The sequence below is a fragment of the Pleurodeles waltl genome, chromosome 11, assembly GCF_031143425.1.
Source record: "Pleurodeles waltl isolate 20211129_DDA chromosome 11, aPleWal1.hap1.20221129, whole genome shotgun sequence".
In the NCBI taxonomy this organism is placed as follows: Eukaryota; Metazoa; Chordata; class Amphibia; order Caudata; family Salamandridae; genus Pleurodeles; species Pleurodeles waltl.
This window is the reverse complement of record NC_090450.1, coordinates 939,833,690-939,858,724: the sequence shown is the minus strand read 5'-3', so window position 1 is coordinate 939,858,724 and position 25,035 is coordinate 939,833,690. Positions and strand designations below refer to the sequence as shown.

At 43.9% G+C, this 25,035-nt stretch overlaps 1 protein-coding gene across 1 annotated transcript in view; it reads right to left on the bottom strand.

Annotated features, from left to right (window-relative positions):
* Nucleotides 1–2,007: 2,007 nt before the first annotated feature.
* Nucleotides 2,008–25,035, bottom strand: part of UNC119B (unc-119 lipid binding chaperone B) — a 53,857-nt gene continuing 30,829 nt past the window's right edge. Inside the window, exon 5 of the mRNA XM_069215055.1 lies at nucleotides 2,008–6,111. Within this exon, the coding sequence (XP_069071156.1) occupies nucleotides 5,999–6,111 (113 nt within the window). The 3' untranslated portion in view covers nucleotides 2,008–5,998. The remainder of the gene's footprint in view (nucleotides 6,112–25,035) is intronic.

Sequence of the window (25,035 nt, the reverse complement as noted above, 5' to 3'; positions counted from 1 at the left end):
CACGGAGTCATTACTGATAGCTGGAACCTAATATTACATTTTCTAAGCAGTCGCGGACCCCCTGAGGAGGCTTCGCGGACCCCTAGGGGTCCCCGGCCCACAGGTCGGGAACCACTGCTCTAGAACCCCAGTGGCAAACAGTATTCCACATCAAGGACCATCACCTACCTCTTGCACGGGGACCCTGACCACACCACCCATCTTTATCCAGGGCTTTGAAGGCACAGACAAGTAGAGAAGAAATGCCAATATCAAGTGGGACACAGCTTATTTCCACTGCTCACTTGGGAAAGGGGGGGGAGGGGTTGAAGGGGAGCTCAAACAAGACTGGAGAGAGCACCTTCATTGCTCCGTTACATATTTATTTTCTGGTTTATAAAGTGTCAACATCCTGCTTCATGGACTCTTTGCTGTGCAATAGCCATTGAAGGATATGCATCTGGCAGACATGACCCGGTGTTGTGTGCGTGTAATCCCTGGAACAAATCAGGTAGTCCTTCGCTACACCTCGGACATGGGGGTAGATGGTCAGTCCCTAGAAAAGATCCGAGGACTGCCCGGATGACGTCCATATGGCCTAAAGCTTCCTTGAAACTTAAGCTTTGAATGCAGGAAGGCTGTGCACTGTCCTTGAATATGTGGCAGGGAGCTGGTGAATTTTGAAAGTGGGGAGCGTGCCTCCATTATTCTTCTGTCTTTGGGCCCAATGCTAGTACTGGGTGCAGAGCCTGGCAAGGCTGGATTCAAGAAGGGTGCAATAGGAGGTGGTACCAGTTTCCACAAGTCCTCCAGGCCTGCACCCAAACACTTCTAATTCCAGTGCACCGTGTTTAGCATGCCTTCCATAGAGAACCTTCTTTTTAGGTTGCCGGAGACCTACCCTGAACGTTCAGTCTACCTGGTCTATGCTGGCTGGCTGGCTTTATTCTCACTCATTAGCTTGCTCGCTTAGACGATGTCTTGCCGCCTTCTTCTTTGCCCCTCTCTAGGAGCACAGCAGCTTTATCATTGTTCATCTTGGCTGACCAACTTCCACTGCTCACTTTTAGAACATTTCCTTTTGCTTACGCTTTCATTAGTGCAGTGGTTCCCACCCTTTTAACTTCCCTGGACCGCCCACTTTATTACAGGAAAGTAGGGATTCCCCCCACTTACTCGTATTTGGAATCTGGAGACCCCGAGGCCCACCCAGTTTGCTCGCATTAGAACTATTGGCGTTGTAAATTCCTAACTATTTTTCTTGCCACACAAACTTAAAATAAAACAGATGACATAAGCGAGCCGATTCTAAGCGCCGCCATGAGCGCGAAGAGACACAAAAGGAAAAATAAGTTTGCTCGCAGTCAGTTATTGACAAAAGTGCAAAATTCACGTGGGAAAAAAAAAAAAAGATGCAAATTTGGCATGGGTAGCTTATGTGGACAAAAAGTTCTGAGGGGCTAAGCGCAAACTGCTCCAAATAGCCAAAGAAAAGGCCTGGCACCTGGGGGGGAAAAGGCCTGGCAGCGAAGGAGTTAAGAGCTCAGATACATACCAACACGTAGGAAAAGCACCTTGCGCGCTGCTATGGTCAACCTAAAAGGGAATGGCATCCACATCCTTCCGTAGGGATGTGCATGCGCTATTGGCATTTTTTCTTCTTTTTGTTTGAAGATTCTGCAAAGCGTTGATGCTGCATAGCACTCGCAAACTTAATTGACAAAGCCAGTACGTCCAAAAGGCAATAGCTATTGGCTTTGCCACTGCTCGTCATTTAATTCTCCCTAATAGTATGCTTCTAGTCGAAATCCTTCAAGCCTTGCCCCACTTACAATAGAAAAGGGCCACCGATCGTATCATCCAGCCAAAAAAATTTGAAGAAAACGATCTATGCCATTACCACATGCAGCCGCTCATCGTAAATCTCTAGTTCATTAGGTCAACAATGATAAATTACTATGCCTTAGCGTTACCGATCCTACCTAAAGAAAGTTCTTACCATCAAATGAACACACAAACGCATATCACCTCTGTGAAAATTATTTTTATTTCGTGTGTGACAAAATAACCATTTATACAAATATGTCCCCAAGTTCACTTTCAACAAGGAAAGCCAAACGTTACAAGACAGACAGAAATCCAACTTTTAACAGCTAAGCAGGGGAACAGTTTTCCAAACTTTTTCACAGAAAGATGGGGGTAAATTAAGCATTTACAAATAAAAACACATTATGACAAGTTAGCAATGTCCATGAAAGAAACCTATTGTATCTAATTTATTGAAGTACCTACAAAAATATATATACATTTAAATATGGACACTTCTGCCCTGGAGCGAAGGAAGAACTCGGCACATGTATACAACAGTTAGCATTGGTGTATAAAGGTGGGAAAAAACTACCATTTTCGAAAGACCATTAATGATGACCAATTAAGACATAGTGCGAGGAATGTGTGATCTTCCAGACATCAGAGTAGATATGAAAACAGCAGACAAAAGTGCAAAGTCTACTCTGCAAATCACCCCAGAGCAGACTACTACCAAAAGGAGTGCCAATAAAATTAACTACAAAACAGCAAATATGTTACGGTTATCTTTTCTGTACATTTCTCTGCACAAGGAACAAAACTGTTGGATCCCACAACTAAATACTGAATAAATAAAACCTATCATGAAAACATTTAGTGGTCTAACAATTTGTCAGAGCCTTGTTTGCACACCAACACTGCTCCAGGGCCTGGTGCTAAAGAAGTAATGGTCCAAGTGTAAAGGAAGACTTTGCTGATTGGTCCTTTCCCGAAGTAAGCAGGCAGCATGTAGAGGGCGCTATGAAAATACCCTCTCAATGCAATTTTTCAATTCCAACTTTCTACATTGTGAATGCTGATTTGGGGTGCTGTAGTCTTCATCTCAGAGCAACCCAGCAATAAGAAACTATATACAACATTCAACAGAAAAATAGGAAATTTAATGTGCATGTTCAAACTGCAAAACTGGTGGGGGGGAGGGAGGGGAAGGGGGGGGGGAGGTGCTGGCAGAGGGAACTGAGATGGTACACCAGCAACACAAAGCAGAGCACCAAAACAATGCTAAAAAGAAAACGGATAACAGGGTATGAGATGACATGGGTGCATAAAACCACACCACCACTTCAGGGCAACAGCCACCTTTTAATATATTTCATATGTAGCAAATGGAGTGTCAGAGGAAGGGGAAAAAGGAAAGATGGGCTAGCAGGTTTCAGCACACAGGTTGCACATTTTTGCACCATGCACAAAGTGCACAAAAAAAAGATCTAGTTAAGTTTGAAAGTTTACAGGGATTGAAAGTTAAGCTTATACATTAGGGTGTTTATTTTTATGTTAGCAACTCGAACATTCATGTGTTTCCTTTAAGTATACCATTTTGTTTGCGGTCTCCTGGTGCCACAGGCAAATACTCCCATCAGAATTACTTTCAGGAGCTTTGAATGGGTTTCTGGAGTCGGAGTAAGTTCAGTGAATGATACAAAATATGTTTATCACAAAGATACTTCTTCGGATAGAGCAAAAGTGCAGTGATTCTGGAAGCAGTTTATGAATCTATAAGACCAGTTGTGTGCCTCGTGCACATCAAAGAAACAAAAAAAAAACCTGCTGCACATATTTACGTCATGCCCATGAAAGCAAATGATTTATGACAGTCAAAAACTTGCCCGGTAGATCCAATTTTGCATTTTTTTTTTTTTTTTTTTTTTTAAAACAAAATTAAATTTGAATCCCAAAACAATTAGGATGACTGGCACACTGGTCACTTCAAAAGATTGTTAGCACGTCAAATCTTGCTGCTACAGATCACCAAGAAGCTCAGCAAATTCAGATCTGGTAAATTTACATATAATTCCAAGACATCATTAAGTACATCAGGACGAATGGGGTAACCAGGAAACACTTCAAAACAGTAGGAACAGATAGTGAAGCAGAGAGTAATGATGACACACTCCACGGCTTTATATCCTTGTCAATGAACCTGGGAATATATGCTCGTCTTAGAGTTTGTGTACAATATTTAAGCTAGTTCTGAGTCACCATTGGTCTCATTAGGAACTTTAAACAGCAGGAAATTGTGCTCAAAGAAAAAAAAATACAAAGCTAGAGACTATCGAGCTCTGAATGGTCGGGCTGACTTATTGAGTACAAGTGTTTGGAGTTAGAAATTATGGTGTTTTGGCTCCATGCTACACACACATTGTATTGTTCATGCTCAAAATGTCTGCGCACAAAACAAAGAGGTTAAGTTGCTCTGATAATACATTGGTACGCTTCAGGAGCAAGCTGTATTCGCTTACACTGAAAGCAGAGTTTTCTGATGTAAGTCGCTGCTACAGTGTGCCCTGGAGGAAGCCAGTGACATTGCCTTCTGCTTACTAGGCAATGTTAGGGACTACCTCCAACAACCCCATCAGTACTGCTGAATCTTTACAGCTGTAGCCAGCCAATGAAGATAGCTAGGGCACACAACGTGTAACCTGTGAGCATTGTAGCCAAAGCAAACTACAGTAGCTTAGAGTGATTAAAAAAAAAAAGGAGAAAGAAAAGATTCAAGGACGGAGGACCAATCAAATCTCAATGCATTACTTTGGCCATGCACGTAGAAGGTCTTTCTTCCAAAGGACAAACTGTAATCTGTTCTTCCAAGCAAGACAGGACAACCATCACGCCATGGGGAGACAGAACAAACACTTCACTCCCTAAAAAGCCTTCATCCCTCTCTTTTCACTTGTACAAAAGATGTGTTATGTATACTGCTTTCCAACAAGTCTGCTCCTAAAAGAGATTAGGCAACTTCACTCTCTCCAGGAAGGGGCGAATAATCATTGCAGTCTATCAATTTGACACTCTCGAGGATAGAGATCTGGCAAACAGCACGAACCCATTACCTTTATAGTGAACCGCAGACTCCGCTACTAATGTAATTTCACTTGGAACCCCGAAAACACTCACACATCTCTAATAATCAACTCAGACAGCTAGGAGCATAGCAGACATTTACCATCACGTCATAGCTGCAACAGTATCAACTCAACAAGAGGCGGCTTTTTTTTGTGGGTTCTGACATGTTAACATTTAGGGCCCGAAATCTTCCACAGCATTCCGGCTTAACGTACACCATCATATTCTGAAGCAAACAAATGCTAGAAGGCATCCCTAAAAAGAGAAGGGTGCTACAAGTTTGTCTGCATTGGTTGGCCCAAGGTGCCTTCTCACCTCACCTGTGCAAAGTCCTACCCACCCTGTTCACATAACTGGCTTCCTCAGATAGTGACAGACAATATATGTGAACATGTGCTGGTCTTAACCATGAGGCAGAAACGGTCATTGGAATGGTGTACACACACCACAGGCACTTCACGGAGCACACAATGAAAATGATCTTCAGGAAAACTGACAAGGATAGGTTTTACCAAACTCTTTAGCAGTGAGGCATACTGAAACAGGAAGGAGTGTCTGGTAAAACTGTGCATTAAGTAAACTGATCAGCATGAAGAAGGCATCAGAACTTCTTACTGCCATATGTTCACCCACCAAACCCCACCCTTAATATTGCATTGGCTACTTGAGTCTGCTGATTGCCCATAGTGAAGATCTGGCCTACTTTAGACCCCTTTCCATGGAGCAGCTGGTCAGGTCTGTCTGTGTAACAGAAACACAACAGTAGGAATGAAAAAGATACAAAAAATACTATAGAGTCAATAAATAAAGCTTTTTCCCTTGTAACTAGGCAAACAGCAATACAAAATGCTACCCTGCTGGTTTGCAGCGATACCTTTCAGAGGTAACCTGATCATGTGTATTGCAATGCTGGAAGCAGGGGAGGTAGGGGGCAGGAGGAGCAGCATTAGCAGTACCACTTCGGGAGTCCATGCTCCAGGATTCCAGTTTCAGGTATTCATGGCCGTGCCGGGAGCCTTCTTCCCTTCTCATATTTGGAATTGTTAGCTGCAGAAAAAGAGACCTGCATGGGAGGGAACAACTTGTTTCACTGTCCTCCGTTGTAGGCATAGTCTGCTTTGTTGTGCATGATGAGCTTGTTGTCCACAAAATAAAAGCTGTCGGAACGAGTCTCGTAGGGATTCTCAATCATCAGGCGAACTGTAGGGCAAGCAAAGAAATGTGTTAACTGGCGTGGGCGCACCATCTGAAAAAGGAGATAACTAAATAAAGGGGGGTGGTCGTGAAAGGACAATTCTACGGATGCATTTCAGAGCCTTAGTAACATTTTTTAAAATAAAATAAAAAAAAGGTAAACGCAAGGCATGAGGAAAAAATGATAAGTGTAGGAAGTTGGCTCTGTATGCGCTATTTCAAAGTAAGGACTAGTATGCACAGAGTCCAAGGGTTCCCCTTAGAGGTAAGATAGTGGCAAAAAGAGAGAATACTAATGCTCTATTTTGTGGTAGTGTGGTCGAGCAGTAGGCTTATCAAAGGAGTAGTGTTAAGCATTTGTTGTACATACACACAGGCAATAAATGAGGAACACACACTCAGAGACAAATCCAGGCCAATAGGTTTTTGTTATAGAAAAACATATTTTCTTAGTTTATTTTAAGAACCACAGGTTCAAATTCTACATGTAATATCTCATTTGAAAGGTATTGCAGGTAAGTACTCTAGGAACTTTGAACAATCACAATAGCATATATACTTTTTACATAAAACACATTTAGCGGTTTTAAAAGTGGACACTTAGTGCAATTTTCAACAGTTCCTGGGGAGGTAAAGTAATGTTAGTTCTTGCAGGTAAGTAAACCACCTACGGGGTTCAAATTGGGGTCCAAGGTAGCCCACCGTTGGGGGTTCAGAGCAACCCCAAAGTCACCACACCAGCAGCTCAGGGCCGGTCAGGTGCAGAGTTCAAAGTGGTGCCCAAAACACACAGGCTTCAATGGAGAAGGGGGTGCCCCGGTTCCAGTCTGCCAGCAGGTAAGTACCCGCTTCTTCGGAGGGCAGACCAGGGGGGGTTTTGTAGGGCACGGGGGGGGGGGAGCCACAAGTCCACACAGAAAGTACACCCTCAGCAGCGTGGGGGCGGCCGGGTACAGTGTGCGAACAAGCGTCGGGTTTGTAATAGGAATCAATGGGAGACCAAGGGGTCTCTTCAGCGGTGCAGGCAGGCAAGGGGGGGGCTCCTCGGGGTAGCCACCACCTGGGCAAGGGAGAGGGCCTCCTGGGGGTCACTCCTGCACTGGAGTTCCGATCCTTCAGGTGCCGGGGGCTGCGGGTGCAGGGTCTTTTCCAGCCGTCGGGATTTTAGAGTCAGGCAGTCGCGGTCAGGGGGAGCCTCGGGATTCCCTCTGCAGATGTCGCTGTGGGGGCTCAGGGGGGACAACTTTGGTTACTCTCAGTCTTGGAGTCGCCTGGGGGTCCTCCCCGTAGCGTTGTTTCTCCACCAGTCGAGTCGGGGTCGCCGGGTGCAGTGTTGCAAGTCTCACGCTTCTTGCGGGGATTGCAGGGGTCTTTAAATCTGCTCCTATGGATACAAAGTTGCAGTCTTTGTTGAACAGGGCCGCTGTTCTCGGGAGTTTCTTGGTCCCTTGGAAGCAGGGCAGTCCTCTGAGGATTCGGAGGTCGCTGGTCCTGGGGAAAGCGTCGCTGGAGCAGTTCTCTTTGGAAGGCAGGAGACAGGCCGGTAGGACTGGGGCCAAAGCAGTTGGTGTCTTCTTTCTTCTTCTGCATGGGTTTATCAGCTCAGCAGTCCTCTTCTTCTGTAAGTTGCAGGAATCTGAGTTCCTTGGTTCTGGGGAGCCCCTAAATACTGAATTTAGGGGTGTGTTTAGGTCTGGGAGGGCAGTAGCCAATGGCTACTGTCCTTGAGGGTGGCTACACCATCCTTGTGCCTCCTCCCTGAGGGGAGTGGGGCACATCCCTATTCCTATTGGGGGAATCCTCCTCCTACAAGATGGAGGATTTCTAAAAGTCAGAGTCACCTCAGGGGCTGTCCTGACTGGCCAGTGACTCCTTGTTTTTCTCATTATCTCTCCTGGACTTGCCGCCAAAAGTGGGGGCTGTGTCCAGGGGGCGGGCATCTCCACTAGCTGGAGTGTCCTGGGGCATTGTAACACGAAGCTTGAGCCTTTGAAGCTCACTGCTAGGTGTTACAGTTCCTGCAGGGGGGAGGTGTGAAGCACCTCCACCCAGAGCAGGCTTTGTTTCTGTCCTCAGAGAGCACATAGGCTCTCACCGCATGGGGTCAGAAACTCGTCTCTCAGCAGCAGGCTGGCACAGAGCAGTCAGTCCTGCACTGAACAATTGGGTAAAATACAGGGGGCATCTCTAAGATGCCCTCTGTGTGCATTTTTTAATAAATCCAACACTGGCATCAGTGTGGGTTTATTATTCTGAGAAGTTGGATACTAAACTTCCCAGTATTCAGTATAGCCATTATGGAGCTGTGGAGTTCGTTTTTGACTGACTCCCAGACCATATACTCTTATGGCTACCCTGCACTTACAATGTCTAAGGTTTTGCTTAGACACTTTAGGGGCATAGTGCTCATGCACATATGCCCTCACCTGTGGTATAGTGCACCCTGCCTTAGGGCTGTAAGGCCTGCTAGAGGGGTGACTTACCTATGCCACAGGCAGTGTGAGGTTGGCATGGCACCCTGAGGGGAGTGCCATGTCGACTTAGTCATTTTCTCCCCACCAGCACACACAAGCTGGCAAGCAGTGTGTCTGTACTGAGTGAGGGGTCCCTAGGGTGGCATAAGTCATGCTGCAGCCCTTAGAGACCTTCCCTGGCATCAGGGCCCTTGGTACCAGGGGTACCAGTTACAAGGGACTTACCTGGGTGCCAGGGTTGTGCCAATTGTGGAGACAATGGTACATTTTAGGTGAAAGAACACTGGTGCTGGGGCCTGGTTAGCAGGGTCCCAGCACACTTTTCAGTCAAGTCAGCATCAGTATCAGGCAAAAAGTGGGGGGTAACTGCAACAGGGAGCCATTTCTTTACAATAAGTATATGAAATGTTGGCAAATAACGTCAATTAATTCATAGTGCTATTCATATGTAACTAGCAAACAGCTAAAGCACAACATCATTACTCTGCATTTCAGTGTTTTGGTCGAGGGGAATGTCCGCACCTTACTAAAATGGCGGCAATAGGGTCCGGACCCAGAAAAGATCTGCAGGAGAACTGTGTCTGCAGACATAGCTCATGAAGCATGATCTATCGAAAACACACTTAATCCTTAAACGCATCCCTCAATCGGCTGCTCCCCGGTGGCTGTGCTGCCGACCCTGCACCAGAATGAACAGCAGGGATACACGTGGCTCCTCTGGAATCACTCCAAATATAAATCCCCCGGTGGGCAGCAAACTGTATCGCAGGAAAACAGATATTCAAGTCTTGACTTTAGAGCGGGCACATTTTCACTGAAATCTAAAAAATGTTATACGGATTGCATACAAACAGACTCCCATACTGGCACTGCGCCAAATGTACTGTTTACATTTGAAGGCCTGCCCTACACAAAACGGAAGAGCACATCTTGTGCTAAACACTGCATCTGTACACCAAGGTCTACTGAGGGCGTCTCTGGCACTGCATGTTTCTGCCCGGAAGGGTACAATACTGACATTTATAACTAGTTTTCGAATTATGACAGAACTACCCTGAAACACACAAAGGCCGAACTACCTGTTCAATTGGCTCCCATCAATAAAAACACTGTTTTGGCAAGGAGACTGCAGACCGTTCAAAATGCAGCAACCAGACTTCTTGCTCAATTTGTAAAAGTGGGGGTGCTTCCCGAATTTCCACTCAAAGGCACGCGGCCGGTGCAGCTAAACGCAGCCCCGTCGATTACTGAGGCCGATGGTCTTAGATCCAGCTCATGCCTCTTTAATCCACTACTAGACGCCAGTCTCCTCACTCTTGCAGGTTTCCTGATTTATCCATTGGTGACGGTTTTGCCGCATTTTTCTTCCTCCATTTTACCAATCTGTGTTTTGCCCTCTCTGGCGCAATGTAAATCTGATGTGGAACAATAAGTGCCTTGGAGCCCACTTGGCTCAAGTTCAGCACTGCCCAGACCAGCCCTTAACGTTCCACGCTCAGCCCACATCACACCACACCCTTCGGGAACTTCACTGGCTCCCGATACACAAGTATGCACACTAAACTCCTCACCCCTCTGCGGCGCGGTCCCTGCCTGCCTCATTCACTTCTACCATACTGCGGTGCACACCTTCTCACTAGCACACTGCGGGCAGACAGAGCAGAGCAGGGGCTGCGCCTCGCCTTCTCGTATCTGGCCCCTAGAGCCTAGAACGACCTCTCTTCCGGACTTTCACAAGAAGCTGACGATCTGGCTTTACAAGCCCCCAGCTGGCCTCTCGCACATGTTACAGAGCGCCTGAACACCCTCAGGGATTGATTAGCGCGCCATATAACATGAAGGAATCTGCTGCAATACGAGTGACTTTTTCCAAAGCAGCAAAATGACTAGAGACTTAATTCATAAACAAATGTCAAGAAGCAGCAAACATTTCCTAATTAACAGTGAAAAGATTTGAAGACACTAACTGTAACTGCTCAATAGAAGCAGTTCACTGCCACAAGAACATGGTCTGATCTGGAAGAAGCGATTGGCATGGTGAGCAAAAAACACGATGGATTAAACCCAGATCTTTGTGACTTGGGGCGAATGTTTGCATTGTTCAGCATTCCGTCCCTCATTTTCAGCTCCACCCCCTACGCATGGGATGACTCTTGGTGGCCTGCCACTCTCGGATCCGCCCCAACCCACACCAACCACGCTCGCAACCTAGGATTCATCCTGGACTCCTCACTATCCATGACCCAGCAAGTCAACACCATCTCCTCCTCCTGCTTCAACACCCTCCACATGCTCTGTAAGATCTACAAATTGATCCCCACGGAAACCAGAAGAACAGTCACCCAAGCCCTCGTAAGCAGCAAACTGGACTACAGCAATGCCCTTTACGCAGGAACCACAGCTAAACTCCAGAAAAGGCTGCAACACATTCAGAACGCCTCCGCACGACTCATCCTGAACATCCCTGCCACTGCCACATCACAGGCCACCTGAGACCTGCACTGGCTCCCCAGTCAACAAGAGAATCACCTTCAAACTCCCAACCCCCCCCAGCACCTTGAGACCCTCACGGGAGAGTAGTGCGCTTTACAAATTCCTTGATTGATTTGTTCTTTTTGCATTTGTTGTCCCAAGTGGGAAGGGTATGCCCAAACGTGGGTCCCGAGCTCACTGTGCCACTGGATTCAAGCTAGCTTAGCTGAAGGGTGATACCCTGAAACCGGTCCTTGGATGCTTGTTTACGGTCCAGGGAGGACCTGGTTTAGCAGTTCAGGCTGGACTGTTCCCATGAGGAACAAGGTCAAGACTGATTTTCATATAGCTGGGCCCATACTGGAGTGGCATGGCGAGCAAAAAAAAGAACGGATTAAATCCAGATCTTTGTGACTGGGGGTGAATGTTTGCATTGTTCAGCATTCTATCCTTTTTGCATGCAAGACAAGAACAATATCCTTCATGGATATGCATCATGCCTATACTTTGAGGTATGCTTAAGGTTGAAAATGGTGTCCTTAGTTTTTTGTGCAATATTACCACGTCCCATGGAATTATGCATACATTTTCTAGTAGGTGGGATGAATGGTGCTGCAACAGCAAGTATTCCAGATATCAGTGCAGCTATAACAGATTAACTGAGGTCTATTCTTGGAATGAGGTTTCTCACAATTTATATCAGTTGACATGGTTACTCAGATTAATTTATTTAGTTTGCATCCAGATTTAACATCTAGGATTCATTCTTAGGACAGTCTTAGGATCCAAAGGCTAATTTTTGGAGTCTGGAAAAGTAAAAACGCCAAACCATAAAACTCAATAAAGATATCACTAATAACAATCGCGTGTGGGATAATATGGAAGGTTTTGCATGCCTCCCATTAACAGACAGGTTACTGCTGGTGAGGTTTATGTTCCATGTCTTATGTTATATTTCCTTTGCTTTTTCTATTGAAAGTGTACTTTATTTTGAGGGGTTTTGATACAGTTCGGACACGATTCTAAGGGAAGGGCTGTTAACCATGTTAGAGAACAACTAGTTCCGATTTCGTTGGGAGATTACAGATCTCAGTTTTTATAAAGCTGGAATGAGTAAAAGGGAAACCTACTTGGAGGAGGTTGTTTTCTCAAACTATATGGCTAATCTCACAGTTTCAAACATCTCCTCCAGATGAGCAAATTCACAGATTCCTCACACAATAATATTGTACCGTAAGAGAATGATTCACTAATCTCTTTCTCCTCTCTTGCCTCACTTCCCTCCCAAGAACTTAAACTGGTTACTTACAGAACTGTTTCTACGTGACCAGAATCTTCATTGAGGTGATAAATGTTAGACTGATGCCACTGCTGCAAAAGCGACCTTCCCTCTCTTAACACTTCAGACATGTTTTCTCATAGTGTTCAAATTTCCATATGCCCATGATATGAAGCAGGGGCCCATCAATTTTGTTTCTGAAATGAAGACTGCCAATCACCAACAAGCACCACCTCAAGACTACAATACAGCATCTAAGGCGAAAAGGCTACCTAATTGTCTAACATTGAAGGCATTTGCACCCCATCCAAGAAAACCTACACAAATATATTTATAAGTGTTGCAGGATCCAAGCATAGAGGGGTTAATTATTCTAATATTTACGACTATCAATGAAGATCCTACGTTTGCAGAAGCAGGATTATCGCCAGGGAGCAAAAGATGCCTTAAACGATGGGACAAATGTGAAAATATACAAGAAATATAAATACATATATGACTGAAGAGGCAGATGGCTGCTGACTACAGGTCAGAGATGTGAAAAGTGGTGGATATTAAGACTGTATATGTAAAGTCTTCTGTGTTATTTTGGAATACAAAATGAACTTAACCCTTTAAATGCGGGCGTCGGCCAGTGGCCGACGCCCGCACTACCTCCCTGGTGCGGGTCACGACCAGTGGCCGACACCAGGGAGGGGGTGAATAAATCCTCTGGTGCGTCGCACTCGAGGATTTTTTTATTTTTATTTTGATCCCTGGGAGACACTGAAGCTCGCCCGTGTCTCCCCCCGCCCCCCACCCACTCCTTTGTGACGTCAGTCGTAACTATGTGGATTTCCCCATCGGAAAAAACGTTCGGGAAGGCCTCGTAAGAAAGGGGAGAGTCTCCCCTTTCTTACGAGGCCTTCTGAAAGTGTTTCCTGGCCCCCGATCGCAGCCAGGAAACACCAGTAGACACCAGGGATTTCACTTGGGGGGAGGGAGGTCGGCCCCCTTGGAAAACGGGCCGCCCACTCGGAAAATGTGCTGATTGAGGGAAGAAGCGCAGGTAAGGTGGCCTCTACTGTTGCACGTATCTCACACACACCATCGATTTTGTGACTGTCTACGTAGGCTAGTGTTTTAGAGCAACAGTTTAGCCAATAGCAGAGATGGCATCTTGATGGATGACTGCTGCCGTCACTCAGGTTATAGAGGACAGCTCTGACATGGGATCAGAGACTGAGACATCAGAGACTGAGACATCAGAGACTGAGACAGCAGAGACTGAGACTGAGACAGCAGAGACTGAGACAGAGACAGCAGAGACTGAGACAGAGACAGCAGAGACTGAGACAGCAGAGACTGAGACAGCAGAGACTGAGACAGAGACATCAGAGACAGAGACATCAGAGACTGAGACAGCAGAGACTGAGACAGCAGAGACTGAGACAGCTGAGACATCAGAGACTGAGACATCAGAGACTGAGACATCAGAGACTGAGACATCAGAGACTGAGACATCAGAGACTGAGACATCAGAGACTGAGACATCAGAGACTGAGACATCAGAGACTGAGACATCAGAGACTGAGACATCAGAGACTGAGACATCAGAGACTGAGACATCAGAGACTGAGACATCAGAGACTGAGACATCAGAGACTGAGACATCAGAGACTGAGACATCAGAGACTGAGACATCAGAGACTGAGACATCAGAGACTGAGACATCAGAGACTGAGACATCAGAGACTGAGACATCATCTGAGGGATAGGACAATGGCGCAGACTCTAGGAGTGATTTTTCAGTCGGAGGAGTCCCATTCGATAACTCCTCTTCCAGTAAATTATGAGGGAGGTGATGAGGACAGTCCTGCTGTCCCTTTGCAAGCAGTCTGTGCAACTGGGTAATAGTGGGTTAGCCCAACCCAGAGAGCAAGTGAATGCGGCGGCAAGCAGAGAGTGCTCTCTTGGGAGCTCCCCAATTTAGTTCAGCCCCAAATTCCACCGCCCAAATCGTATTGTGGAGACATCAAAATTATCTATCGCAAAACAAACTGGTTTTGTAAGGCAGGCATCTGTGTTTTTGGTCCTGGGTTCAGCAGCCATATAGAGAAACACACTAAACCCAAACATTTCTGGAAACTAGACTGGACTGGAAACTAGACATTTGGGGGGAGTCCACAGAGGTGTGACTTGTGTGGATTCCCCAAAGTTTTCTTACCCAGAATACCCTGCAAAGCTGAAATGTTGAATAAAAACTCTATTTTTCTTGCATTTCTGTCACACAAACTACAGGAATATGCTGGGATCCACAAAATTCCTACCACCCAGTGATTCCTCACCTGTCCTGATAAAAACACTACCCCACTTGAGTGCCTACACCTAGTGCCTGCGTAAGGAATGGATCACCCCAGGGTCAACAGCTGCCTCATGTAAGGACCAACATTGACCGTTGTGTGATCTATTCCTGTCGCGGGCACCAGGCCTACCCATACAAGTGAGGTACCATTTTTATCGGGAGACTTGGGGGAACGCTTGGTGGAAGGAAATTTGTGGCTCCTCTTAGATTCCAGAACTTTGTCACCGAAATGTGAGGAAAACGTGTTTTTTTTAGCCACATTGAGGTTTGCAAAGGATTCTGGGTAACAGAACCTGGTCAGAGCCCCACAAGTCACCCCATCTTCGATTCCCCTAGGTCTCTAGTTTTCAAAAATGCACAGGTTTGGTAGGTTTCCCTAGGTGCCGGCTGAGCTAGAGGCCAAAATCTACAGGTAGGCACTTTGCAAAAAACAGCTCTGTTTTCGGTCAAAAAATGGGATGTGTCCACGTTGTGTTTTGGGGCATTTCCCGTCGCGGGCGCTAGGCCTACCCACACAAGTGAGGTATCATTTTTATCGGGAGACTTGGGGGAACATAGAATAGCAAAACAAGTGTTATTGCCCCTTATCTTTCTCTAAATTTTTTCCTTCCAAATATAAGAGTGTGTGTAAAAAAGACATCTATTTGAGAAATGCCTTGCAATTCACATGCTAGTATGGGCACCCCGGAATTCAGAGATGTGCAAATAACCACTGCTCCTCAAAACCTTATCTTGAGCCCATTTTGGAAATGCAAAGGTTTTCTTGATACCTATTTTTCACTCTTCATATTTCAGCAAATGAATTGCTGTATACCCGGTATAGAATGAAAACCAACTGCAGGGTGCAGCTCATTTATTGGCTCTGGGCACCTAGGGTTCTTGATGAACCAACAAGCCCTATATATCCGCGCAACCAGAAGAGTCCATCAGACCTAACAGTATATTGCTTTTAAAAAATCTGACATCGCAGGAAAAAGTTAGAGTAAAACAAAGAAAAATTGCTGTTTTCAGCTCAATTTCAATATTTTTTTATTTCAGCTGTTATTTTCTGTAGGAAAACCTTGTAGGATCTACACAAATGACCCCTTGCTGAATTCAGAATTGTCTACTTTTCAGAAATGTTTAGCTTTCCGGGATCCAGCATTAGTTTCACACCCATTCCTGTCACTAACTGGAAGGAGGCTGAAAGCACCAAAAATAGTAAAAATGGGGTATGTCCCAGTAAAATGCCAAATTTATGTTGAAAAATGTGGTTTTCTGATTCAAGTCTGCCCGTTCCTGAAAGGTGGGAAGATGGTGATTTTAGCACCAGAACCCCTTGGTTGATGCCATTTTCAGGGAAAAACACACAAGCCTTCTTCGGCAGCCCTTTTTTCCCATTTTTGTTTTTTTTTTAAACTAAATTTTCACTGTATTTTGGCTAATTTCTTGGTCTCCTCCAGGGGAAACCACAAACTCTGGGTACTATTAGAATCCCCAGGATGTTGGGGAAAAAAAGGACGCTAATTTGGCGTGGATAGCTTATGTGGACAAAAAGTTATGAAGGCCTAAGCGCGAACTACCCCAAATAGCCAGAAAAGGGCTCAGCACGGGGGGGGGGAAACGGCCCAACAGCTAAGAGGTTAAAGTTTGAAGCCAAGTTAAATTTTAGAAGGCAAATTTTATCTACATATGGATAAAACTTTCTAGACAATTCCAATGTAAATTAGGTCCATAAAAATCTCAGGTGTCCAGGCCTTACACATGAAAAAAAAGTCTTATGTTGTCTAGAGAACTGTAGCCCCACTGGGAAAAAAAATACATTTTATTTTGTTCCACACCAACGTTATGGGATGGAGGAGTATGGAGGGGCGGGAGAAGGATTTAATTATGGTCTATAAATTTAACTCAAACTACCAGGCCAGCATCTGGCCATGGCTGTATTACTACCTATTAAGGTTCAGGTGTCATCTGGTAAGAAATGAACTGGAGATTCACAGAGGAATCGTTGGATGAGAGTTAGATCCTTCAAATAATCAGGGAATGAATAATTTAGTTTGCTGCTGACAGCAAATGTAATTTTACTTCTACAAGTGTGTTTTTGGATGCCATGAAGACTAATGAGGTGTGTATGAGCAGTATCATGGCCTTTAACAAAAGCAGCAACAGTACTGAGTGTAACTGAACGAGGACATTAAAATATGGGATCATTTAAAAGAAGGACTATAGATATTCACACTTTAAGCCACTAAAAACCATTCGACATACAAATAGATTGAGGAAAAGGTTTACAACACAGCTCTTTGAATTTGGTCCACTAAGTCTTCATCAGAAGTGTGATGAGCCTTATAGTCAACCAAGAGCTTCATTCAATTAACAAGGTCAACTTAGAGGTTAGACGTTAGCAAGGCCTAGGACAGGGATGCCCGCTCTCACCATTACTTTTTAGGTCTCATCTAAGGCAGCACATGCGCCGTCTGTTGCAAGATATATTGTTACATTACACTGGGTTTACAGCCACGCTCAACTGCTTACTTGCTTCTTATTAATCAGCTGCTGTGGGCTTTCCTTCCTACTCTTGTGTTTGTCCCTCCCTTGGAGCATTTGCAGACGTGTGTCATTTCACTGCTCCCATTTCAGCTACTGTTTAACTTTTTGTTGAAGCACTCCAGGAGATTGCATGTGTTTCCAACTGAAGCTCAACTGCTGTTTTGCCTTCCTCCCACCCATCCCTCTTCCATTGTTTTTACTGCCTCATCCCACTGTTGTCTCCCTATACCCCTTTGTCCTTTCTTACCCATCCATTTTTTGTATCTGCCCTATTTCCCATTATATTGCCTTGTCCTCTGTCCATACCCCACCCGAACCCACTCGCCATCATTTTTTTTTTTTTTTTAAGCACTTGATTTCAGTATCAAGAAAGCACATTTTGCAGAACTTTTCATTTACTAATCCATTTATGATTGGTGAACAAAAAGGAAACAGAATGCTTGCCTCATTTAGTAGGCGTGTGCGATGTCGCCGCAACGTCAGCCAAGTGAGGAAGTCGGAAGTTGGCCCCTCCATTCCCCCCACACCTCCATTCCCCCCCCCAAAAAAAAATATACATACCCCAAAAAAAAAAAAAAAAAAAGAAAAGTTCCTTTCAAGGAGCAACGGTCCAGAATCTGGAAATATTCCTCACTAATTGTCTTAGCCTAATAACAAACAATACACAGGACTTACTGTACACATTTTCATTAAATAAAATGGGCCTCGTACCCCTGGGCTTGCATGGTCACTGTCGGAATAGCCAGAACACATTTAATGTATGAATGCCGATATATATTACCTCCTTCTGGACAGATGTCCCCCAAAGTAACAAAACTCACCCGGAAAAAAACCACGTCTAGGCATCTAATCAATATGCATACCCTCCCAGAAAGAGAGAGAGTCATACTTTTTGATCTCAATTAAGATGTAATAATTTCCAAAAGTGTCTTTCTGGAGTAAAGCCATGCGGGACATCATTCCCAGCAGCTTCCCTGACAGAACGCAATGTCTGAATTGGCAAGCAGCTAAAATGCCTTTTTGGTCTTGCTGTTGGAGTAAACTTTCCTTGTGATTGGATTAAGTGCAGTACCAAGAAAATCCTCTGTTGTTGGCACAGATGTGATTGCTTGGTATTTATTGAGAAGTGCCATTTTTAGAGGACAGCAACGTGTTGATTATAACCATGACATTTTGAATCAATTTTTATTTTATCAGATAGTGGTACTGAAACACATTCATCTAGCTGTGCCATAAATGCGCTGCCATTACAGATAGACACTGAATGAGCACTTGCGGAGGTGTAAATAGTAAAAACTGGGCAATCACATCAAGCCGACAGCTGGTGCTCCCATTAGGTGCACATTTTTTACTATATCCAGTTCAACAGGTTCTCTTCAATTTATCTTTTTCCTTCTATGACTGTTCAATTGTGAGTATATCTTAGTAGCATCCTGCAATTATCAATTACATCAGTTATGAAATCTTGCTCATATTAATAAATTATCATTTTCATCACGGTTCATAATCATTAGCCTTGTTGTAGCCACCATCAGAAATCTTACTGGGGATAACAGTTGACCTTCCAATTGCTGTTTATAAATGACAAACAACTACTATCAAAGGGTAATTGATTTAGATCAATTGACCTTAATATAGTCGTACTCCTCTTTTTAAGGCTTAACTCTTAGAACGTTTTGAAATTCTGTATAATTGTTACTTAATTGAAGCTGTTAAGTTACTTCAGGTTAAGAGGTATTACCTTGTTGGTTGTATTAAATAATAAACAACTGGTCACGCCTTTATAATTGTGTTATTTTTCAGACCAGAGGGGAAACTGGTATAGTGGGTAGAATGCACAAGGGCAGGTGTTCAGTGACCCCCAAATTTGACAAGTAGCCAATGTCTGTTCCTCTCCAATAATCACTTGCAAAATTCCAAGACTGATTGGCAGTGAATTATAAAGAGATTCTTGATTATCATGAAATTAATCTAAGTAAACTTAGAAATGCGCCAGGGTAATCAATCATCTTAAAAATTATCCTTGTGGAGCGCTATTTGCGATGAAAGATAGGAACTTGAATTAATTATGTGTTGCGCTTACCAAAAACCTCAAGTACTGTTGATGTGCGGGATATATATGGACTTCTGCAGCTAGGGATGGGATAACCTCTTGAATGGTGGTAATCTTTAAGTGAGATAGCTATTAAGCATAAAGTCTAAAATGGGTTTTGTCCTTTTTGCATCATAGAACATATAAAGTACAGTCCTTGTTCCAGTTGATGTATTGGCACTATTTCTGTTGCCCCATTTAGTTGAGGTATCTGTACATCTTAAAAAGGTGTCCCTTTTTAATTTTTGAGATCTGGGCGCTAAGAAAATCTAAGCAATAACTGTAGGTGACAGCAGCGAACATAGTCTGAGCAGAAGTTATGCCCTCCAAATATGATGGGTACAACTCATAGCTTTACCACAACAGGTGTTGAGAAGAATGCGAGGAAGGTTATTGTTTGATAGCTCGGATAGCTTCCTTTCTTGTGCACCTCTAGCCTGGAATGGCACCTGCACAAAACATTCCATTGATACAGTGGTTCTTAAACTTCTGGCTTCTGTGGACTCACACTTAATCATTACTGGGCCCAAGGACCCCGACACTCACTGGAACCAGAGAACCCCCACAGAAAAATTACTAGAAGCCAAGAAGGGACCCTGACCTAAGCATTTTCAAGAACTTGAACTGTAAAAGAGTACGGAAACAAGAATATATCAAATATACAACTGAAGATATATTTAATTCACAAATTTAAGCTAATCTAAATATAAATAAATGGAAGGTTGGAACTTTTCTAAATTCAATACTATTTTCTGTTTTATGCACTTGCACTGCTCCCATGAATCAATTTGAGGATACTACCTTAATATTTATGTCAATTTCAAATTTCTTCACATTAACAATATTTTTAAAAATATAAATTGTACATTTTGCTTCTATATTTATACAGCTTTATTAAAATTTTATAATTTTCTAAGTAGACGCTTTGCTGTGGCTTGTCTTCCTTTCGCATATCATCCACCTGAGGTCCAAATAATTGATGATCAACTAGAAGACCCGAGAGGTGCTGCTGGATTTCAAGATTGAATCCTGAAATTCTTGGCCAAGCATGGTGTTGCTAAAGGGTATTTGCACTGACATGCCATGAGGCTGTCTGTGCTGCACCCAAGGAACATCTGATGCCAACATTGTAAAGGAGTCTCCAAGACTCAGCTTTTATAGCCCAGCTATTATATTCATGATGAAGATGCTGCTTTAGTTCTATCTCCTTTTGGTGCTAGTCATATCTGTTGAGCAGGCCCATAAAATTGACAATACACCACTAATTTATAGCCTCCCAACAATAAGCACTTCATACCACATCAATCATCTTACTTTTCTTTGCAGGATGACTTCTGTAACACAGATAAGTATCAGCTTCCTAGAGGTGCGTACCATGTAAGAAATGGGAGGCACGGGTTCTTTGTCAAGTGTATGGCTGTTCAGTGTCTTTCTGCTGCATTCCTTGTGGACTGGGTTAAGAAGACTGGCCTTGCTTCAAATATCCTCCGGTGTTGAGGGAGCCTTTTAATGACTGCCCTCAATGACAGCGGGAGGTATCAGCTGCCAAGCTTTTTTCAGATGGTTCTTCAGACAAGGCATGGTTGTTCTTCAGGGCAGGTATTTTCAAGGAGCAGACACCGCTCAAAGTCCGCCACAAGTCAGAAGATCTTTAGTGTGAGCAGAGGGTTTTTTTTTTTTTTTTTTTTTTTTTTTTTAAACTGGGGTACTTTGAGGAGGGGTGAAAGTGGGGGACTTTTTAGATAATACAAATACAGGGCTCTGCTTCTGTTGGTCATGCAGGGTATAGAGGACAGTGCTCCCACATCATGATCACACATGAAGCCCTCTGTGCTAGATGGGGACTCAGTCCTGCAGCTGTATCCCTGCAAAACTCCCATTGGTGCAGAATAGTTTTCTTGGACAAAAAGGCATACATGTGGAGCAGGCTGATTCGTTGTGGGCCCTCAATAGACAGGTTACAGAAGGGCAAAACTAAAGCAGACTTTTTTTTTTTTTTTTTTTTAGATACAATTCCCTCAAATGAACAATCTAACCCTGGCTGTTTTAAAAGCAGGATCCACAAGCATTACACGTTCTTTAAGTACTGCTCAATAATGTGGAAGAAAATGCTCCCTAATACAATTCAACGGCATGGATAGCTTTCTTTGGTACACAACTAATTAAGCAGTCAAAGGATGTCTGAATCCCCCCCCAAAAAAGTGGAGTTTGCATCCTGGTGCATTGTGAGTTTCGGGAAAGAGAATGAGTCCCCTAAAACAGAAACCCCTTCGAAGAAACAACCTTTAATATTTCAAACCCAACACTAGATGGCAGGAAAATGTGCAGCATGTTATCCAGTTACACATTCTACAAACTACGGCATTTACTTTAAGAATTTCTGTTCCTTTGTCTTATCCGACTTCGACAGATTGTATGTGCAGGACATCTATAGGGAACAAATACTGGTGTACAAAAGGCATGCATTATTAATCACATGCCAGAATTTGGCAAAAAGAACAAAGTTAACACTTAAGAGTCTTCTTAGCTTTGCCCATTATCCAAAATGTACATGGCGCTCACCCTTCAGTTCTTTCTTCCATACTTCAGAATGAAAATGTCACTTACCCAGTGTACATCTGTTCGTGGCATCAGTCGCAGTAGATTCGCATGTTCTGCAATAGCTCGCCATCTGGTGTTGGGCCGGAGTGTTACAAGTTGTTTTTCTTCGAAGAAGTCTTTCGAGTCACGGGACCGAGTGACTCCTCCTTTTGTCTCCGTTGCGTATGGGCGTCGACTCCATCCTCGATTGTTTTTCCCCGCAGAGGGTGAGGTAGGAGTTGAATTGTAGTAATAGTGCCCATGCAATGGAGTGACTAAGTATGCACCTATTTAAGGTTGAGATGATACATATATAAATAATTGAAGGCAACTTCCAAACTGCTACAGGCTCCCGGGGAGGCGGGTGGGCACATGCAAATCTACTGCGACTGATGCCACGAACAGATGTACACTGGGTAAGTGACATTTTCAGTTCGATGGCATCTGTCGCTGTAGATACGCATGTTCTGCATAGACTAGTAAGCAGTTATTTCCCCAAAAGCGGTGGATCAGCCTGTAGGAGTGGAAGTAGTGTGAAATAATGTTCTTAATACGGCTTGACCTACTGTGGCTTGTTGTGCGGATAACACGTCTACACAGTAGTGCTTGGTGAATGTGTGAGGCGTAGACCATGTGGCTGCCTTACATATTTCTTGCATTGGGATGTTTCCTAGAAAGGCCATGGTAGCACCTTTCTTTCTGGTTGAGTGTGCCCTTGGTGTAATGGGCAGCTGTCGTTTAGCTTTAAGGTAGCAGATTTGGATGCATTTAACTATCCATCTGGCTATACCTTGTTTTGATATTGGGTTTCCTGCATGAGGTTTTTGAAATGCAATAAATAGTTGTTTAGTCTTTCTGATGTTTTTTGTTCTGTCAATGTAATACATCAATGCTCTTTTGACATCTAATGTATGTAGTGCCCTTTCAGCTACGGTATCTGGCTGTGGAAAAAACACTGGAAGTTCCACTGTTTGATTTAGATGGAACGGTGAAATAACCTTTGGCAAAAATTTAGGATTGGTCCTTAGGACGACTTTATTTTTGTGTAGTTGTATAAAAGGTTCCTGTATTGTAAACGCCTGAATCTCGCTTACTCTTCTTAGGGAAGTAATGGCGATGAGAAATGCCACCTTCCAGGTTAGGAACTGTATGTCGCAGGAGTGCATGGGTTCAAAAGGTGGACCCATAAGTCTAGTTAGGACAACATTTAGGTTCCATGAAGGAACAGGTGGTGTTCTTGGTGGTATAATTCTCCTAAGGCCCTCCATGAATGCTTTAATGACTGGTATCTTATATAGGGAAGTTGAATAGGTAGCCTGCAGGTATGCAGATATTGCTGCAAGGTGTATTTTAATGGAAGAGAAAGCTAGGTTAGATTTTTGTAAGTGAAGCAAGTAACCCACTACATGTTCTGGAGTTGTGTGTAATGGTTGTATTTGATTAATATGGCAGTAGCAAACAAACCTCTTCCATTTACTTGCATAGCAGTGCCTGGTGGATGGCCTTCTAGCTTGTTTTATGACTTCCATACATTCTTGGGTAAGTTGTAAGTGCCCGAATTCTAGGATTTCAGGAGCCAGATTGCTAGATTCAGCGATGCTGGATCTGGGTGTCTGATCTTTTGGTTGTGCTGTGTCAACAGATCTGGCCTGTTGGGCAATTTGATGCAGGGTACCACTGATAGGTCTAGCAGCGTTGTGTACCAGGGTTGCCTTGCCCAAGTTGGTGCTATCAATATGAGTTTGAGTTTGCTTTGACTGAGTTTGTTTACCAGGTAAGGAAGGAGAGGGAGAGGAGGAAAAGCGTAAGCAAATATCCCTGACCAATTCATCCATAGGGCATTGCCTTGGGATTGTTCGTGTGGGTATCTGGATGCGAAGTTTTGGCATTTTGCGTTCTCCCTTGTCGCAAACAAGTCTATCTGCGGTGTTCCCCAGAGTTTGAAATAAGTGTTCAGAATTTGGGGGTGAATCTCCCATTCGTGGACCTGTTGGTGATCTCGAGAGAGATTGTCTGCGAGTTGATTTTGGATCCCTGGTATAAATTGTGCTATTAGGCGAATTTGGTTGTGAATTGCCCAACGCCAAATCTTTTGTGCTAGCAGGCTTAACTGCGTGGAGTGCATCCCCCCCTGCTTGTTTAGATAATACATTGTTGTCATGTTGTCTGTTTTGACGAGAATGTATTTGTGAACTATTATTGGTTGGAAAGCTTTTAGTGCTTGAAAAACTGCTAGAAGTTCTAGGTGATTGATATGCAGTTTTGATTGATGTACGTTCCATTGTCCTTGTATGCTGTGTTGATCGAGGTGTGCTCCCCACCCTGTCATGGAAGCATCTGTTGTTATTACGTATTGTGGCACTGGGTCCTGGAAAGGCCGCCCTTTGTTTAAATTTATGTTGTTCCACCACAGAAGCGAGAGGTAAGTTTGGCGGTCTATTAACACCAGATCTAGAAGGTGACCCTGTGCTTGAGACCACTGTGATGCTAGGCATTGTTGTAAGGGCCTCATGTGCAGTCTTGCGTTTGGGACAATGGCTATGCATGAAGACATCATGCCTAGGAGTTGTAATACCATCTTTGCTTGTATCTTTTGTGTTGGATACATGCGTTGTATGATGGTGTTGAAATTTAGAATTCTTTGTGGACTTGGAGTGGCTACTCCCTTTGATGTGTCTATTATGGCTCCTAGGTATTGTTGTACCTTGCGCGGCAGAATGTTGGATTTTGTAAAGTGGACGGTGAACCAGAGTTTGAAGAGGGTTTGTATGATCTGATTTGTGTGATTTGAGCACTCTATGAACGAATGGGCCTTGATTAGCCAGTCGTCCAAATATGGGAACACATGTATTTGCTGCCTTCTTATGTGTGCAGCGACTACCGCTAGGCATTTGGTAAAGACTCTTGGTGCGGTTGTTAATCCGAAAGGCAGTACCTTGAATTGGTAATGTATTCCTTTGAATACAAACCTTAGGTATTTCCTGTGCGATGGGTGTATTGGTATATGGAAATAAGCGTCCTTGAGGTCTAAAGTTGCCATGTAGTCGTGTAGTTTTAGCAATGGCAATACTTCTTGTAGTGTGACCATGTGGAAGTGGTCAGATTTGATGAAAGTGTTCACTACTCTGAGGTCTAGGATTGGTCTCAGCGTTTTGTCCTT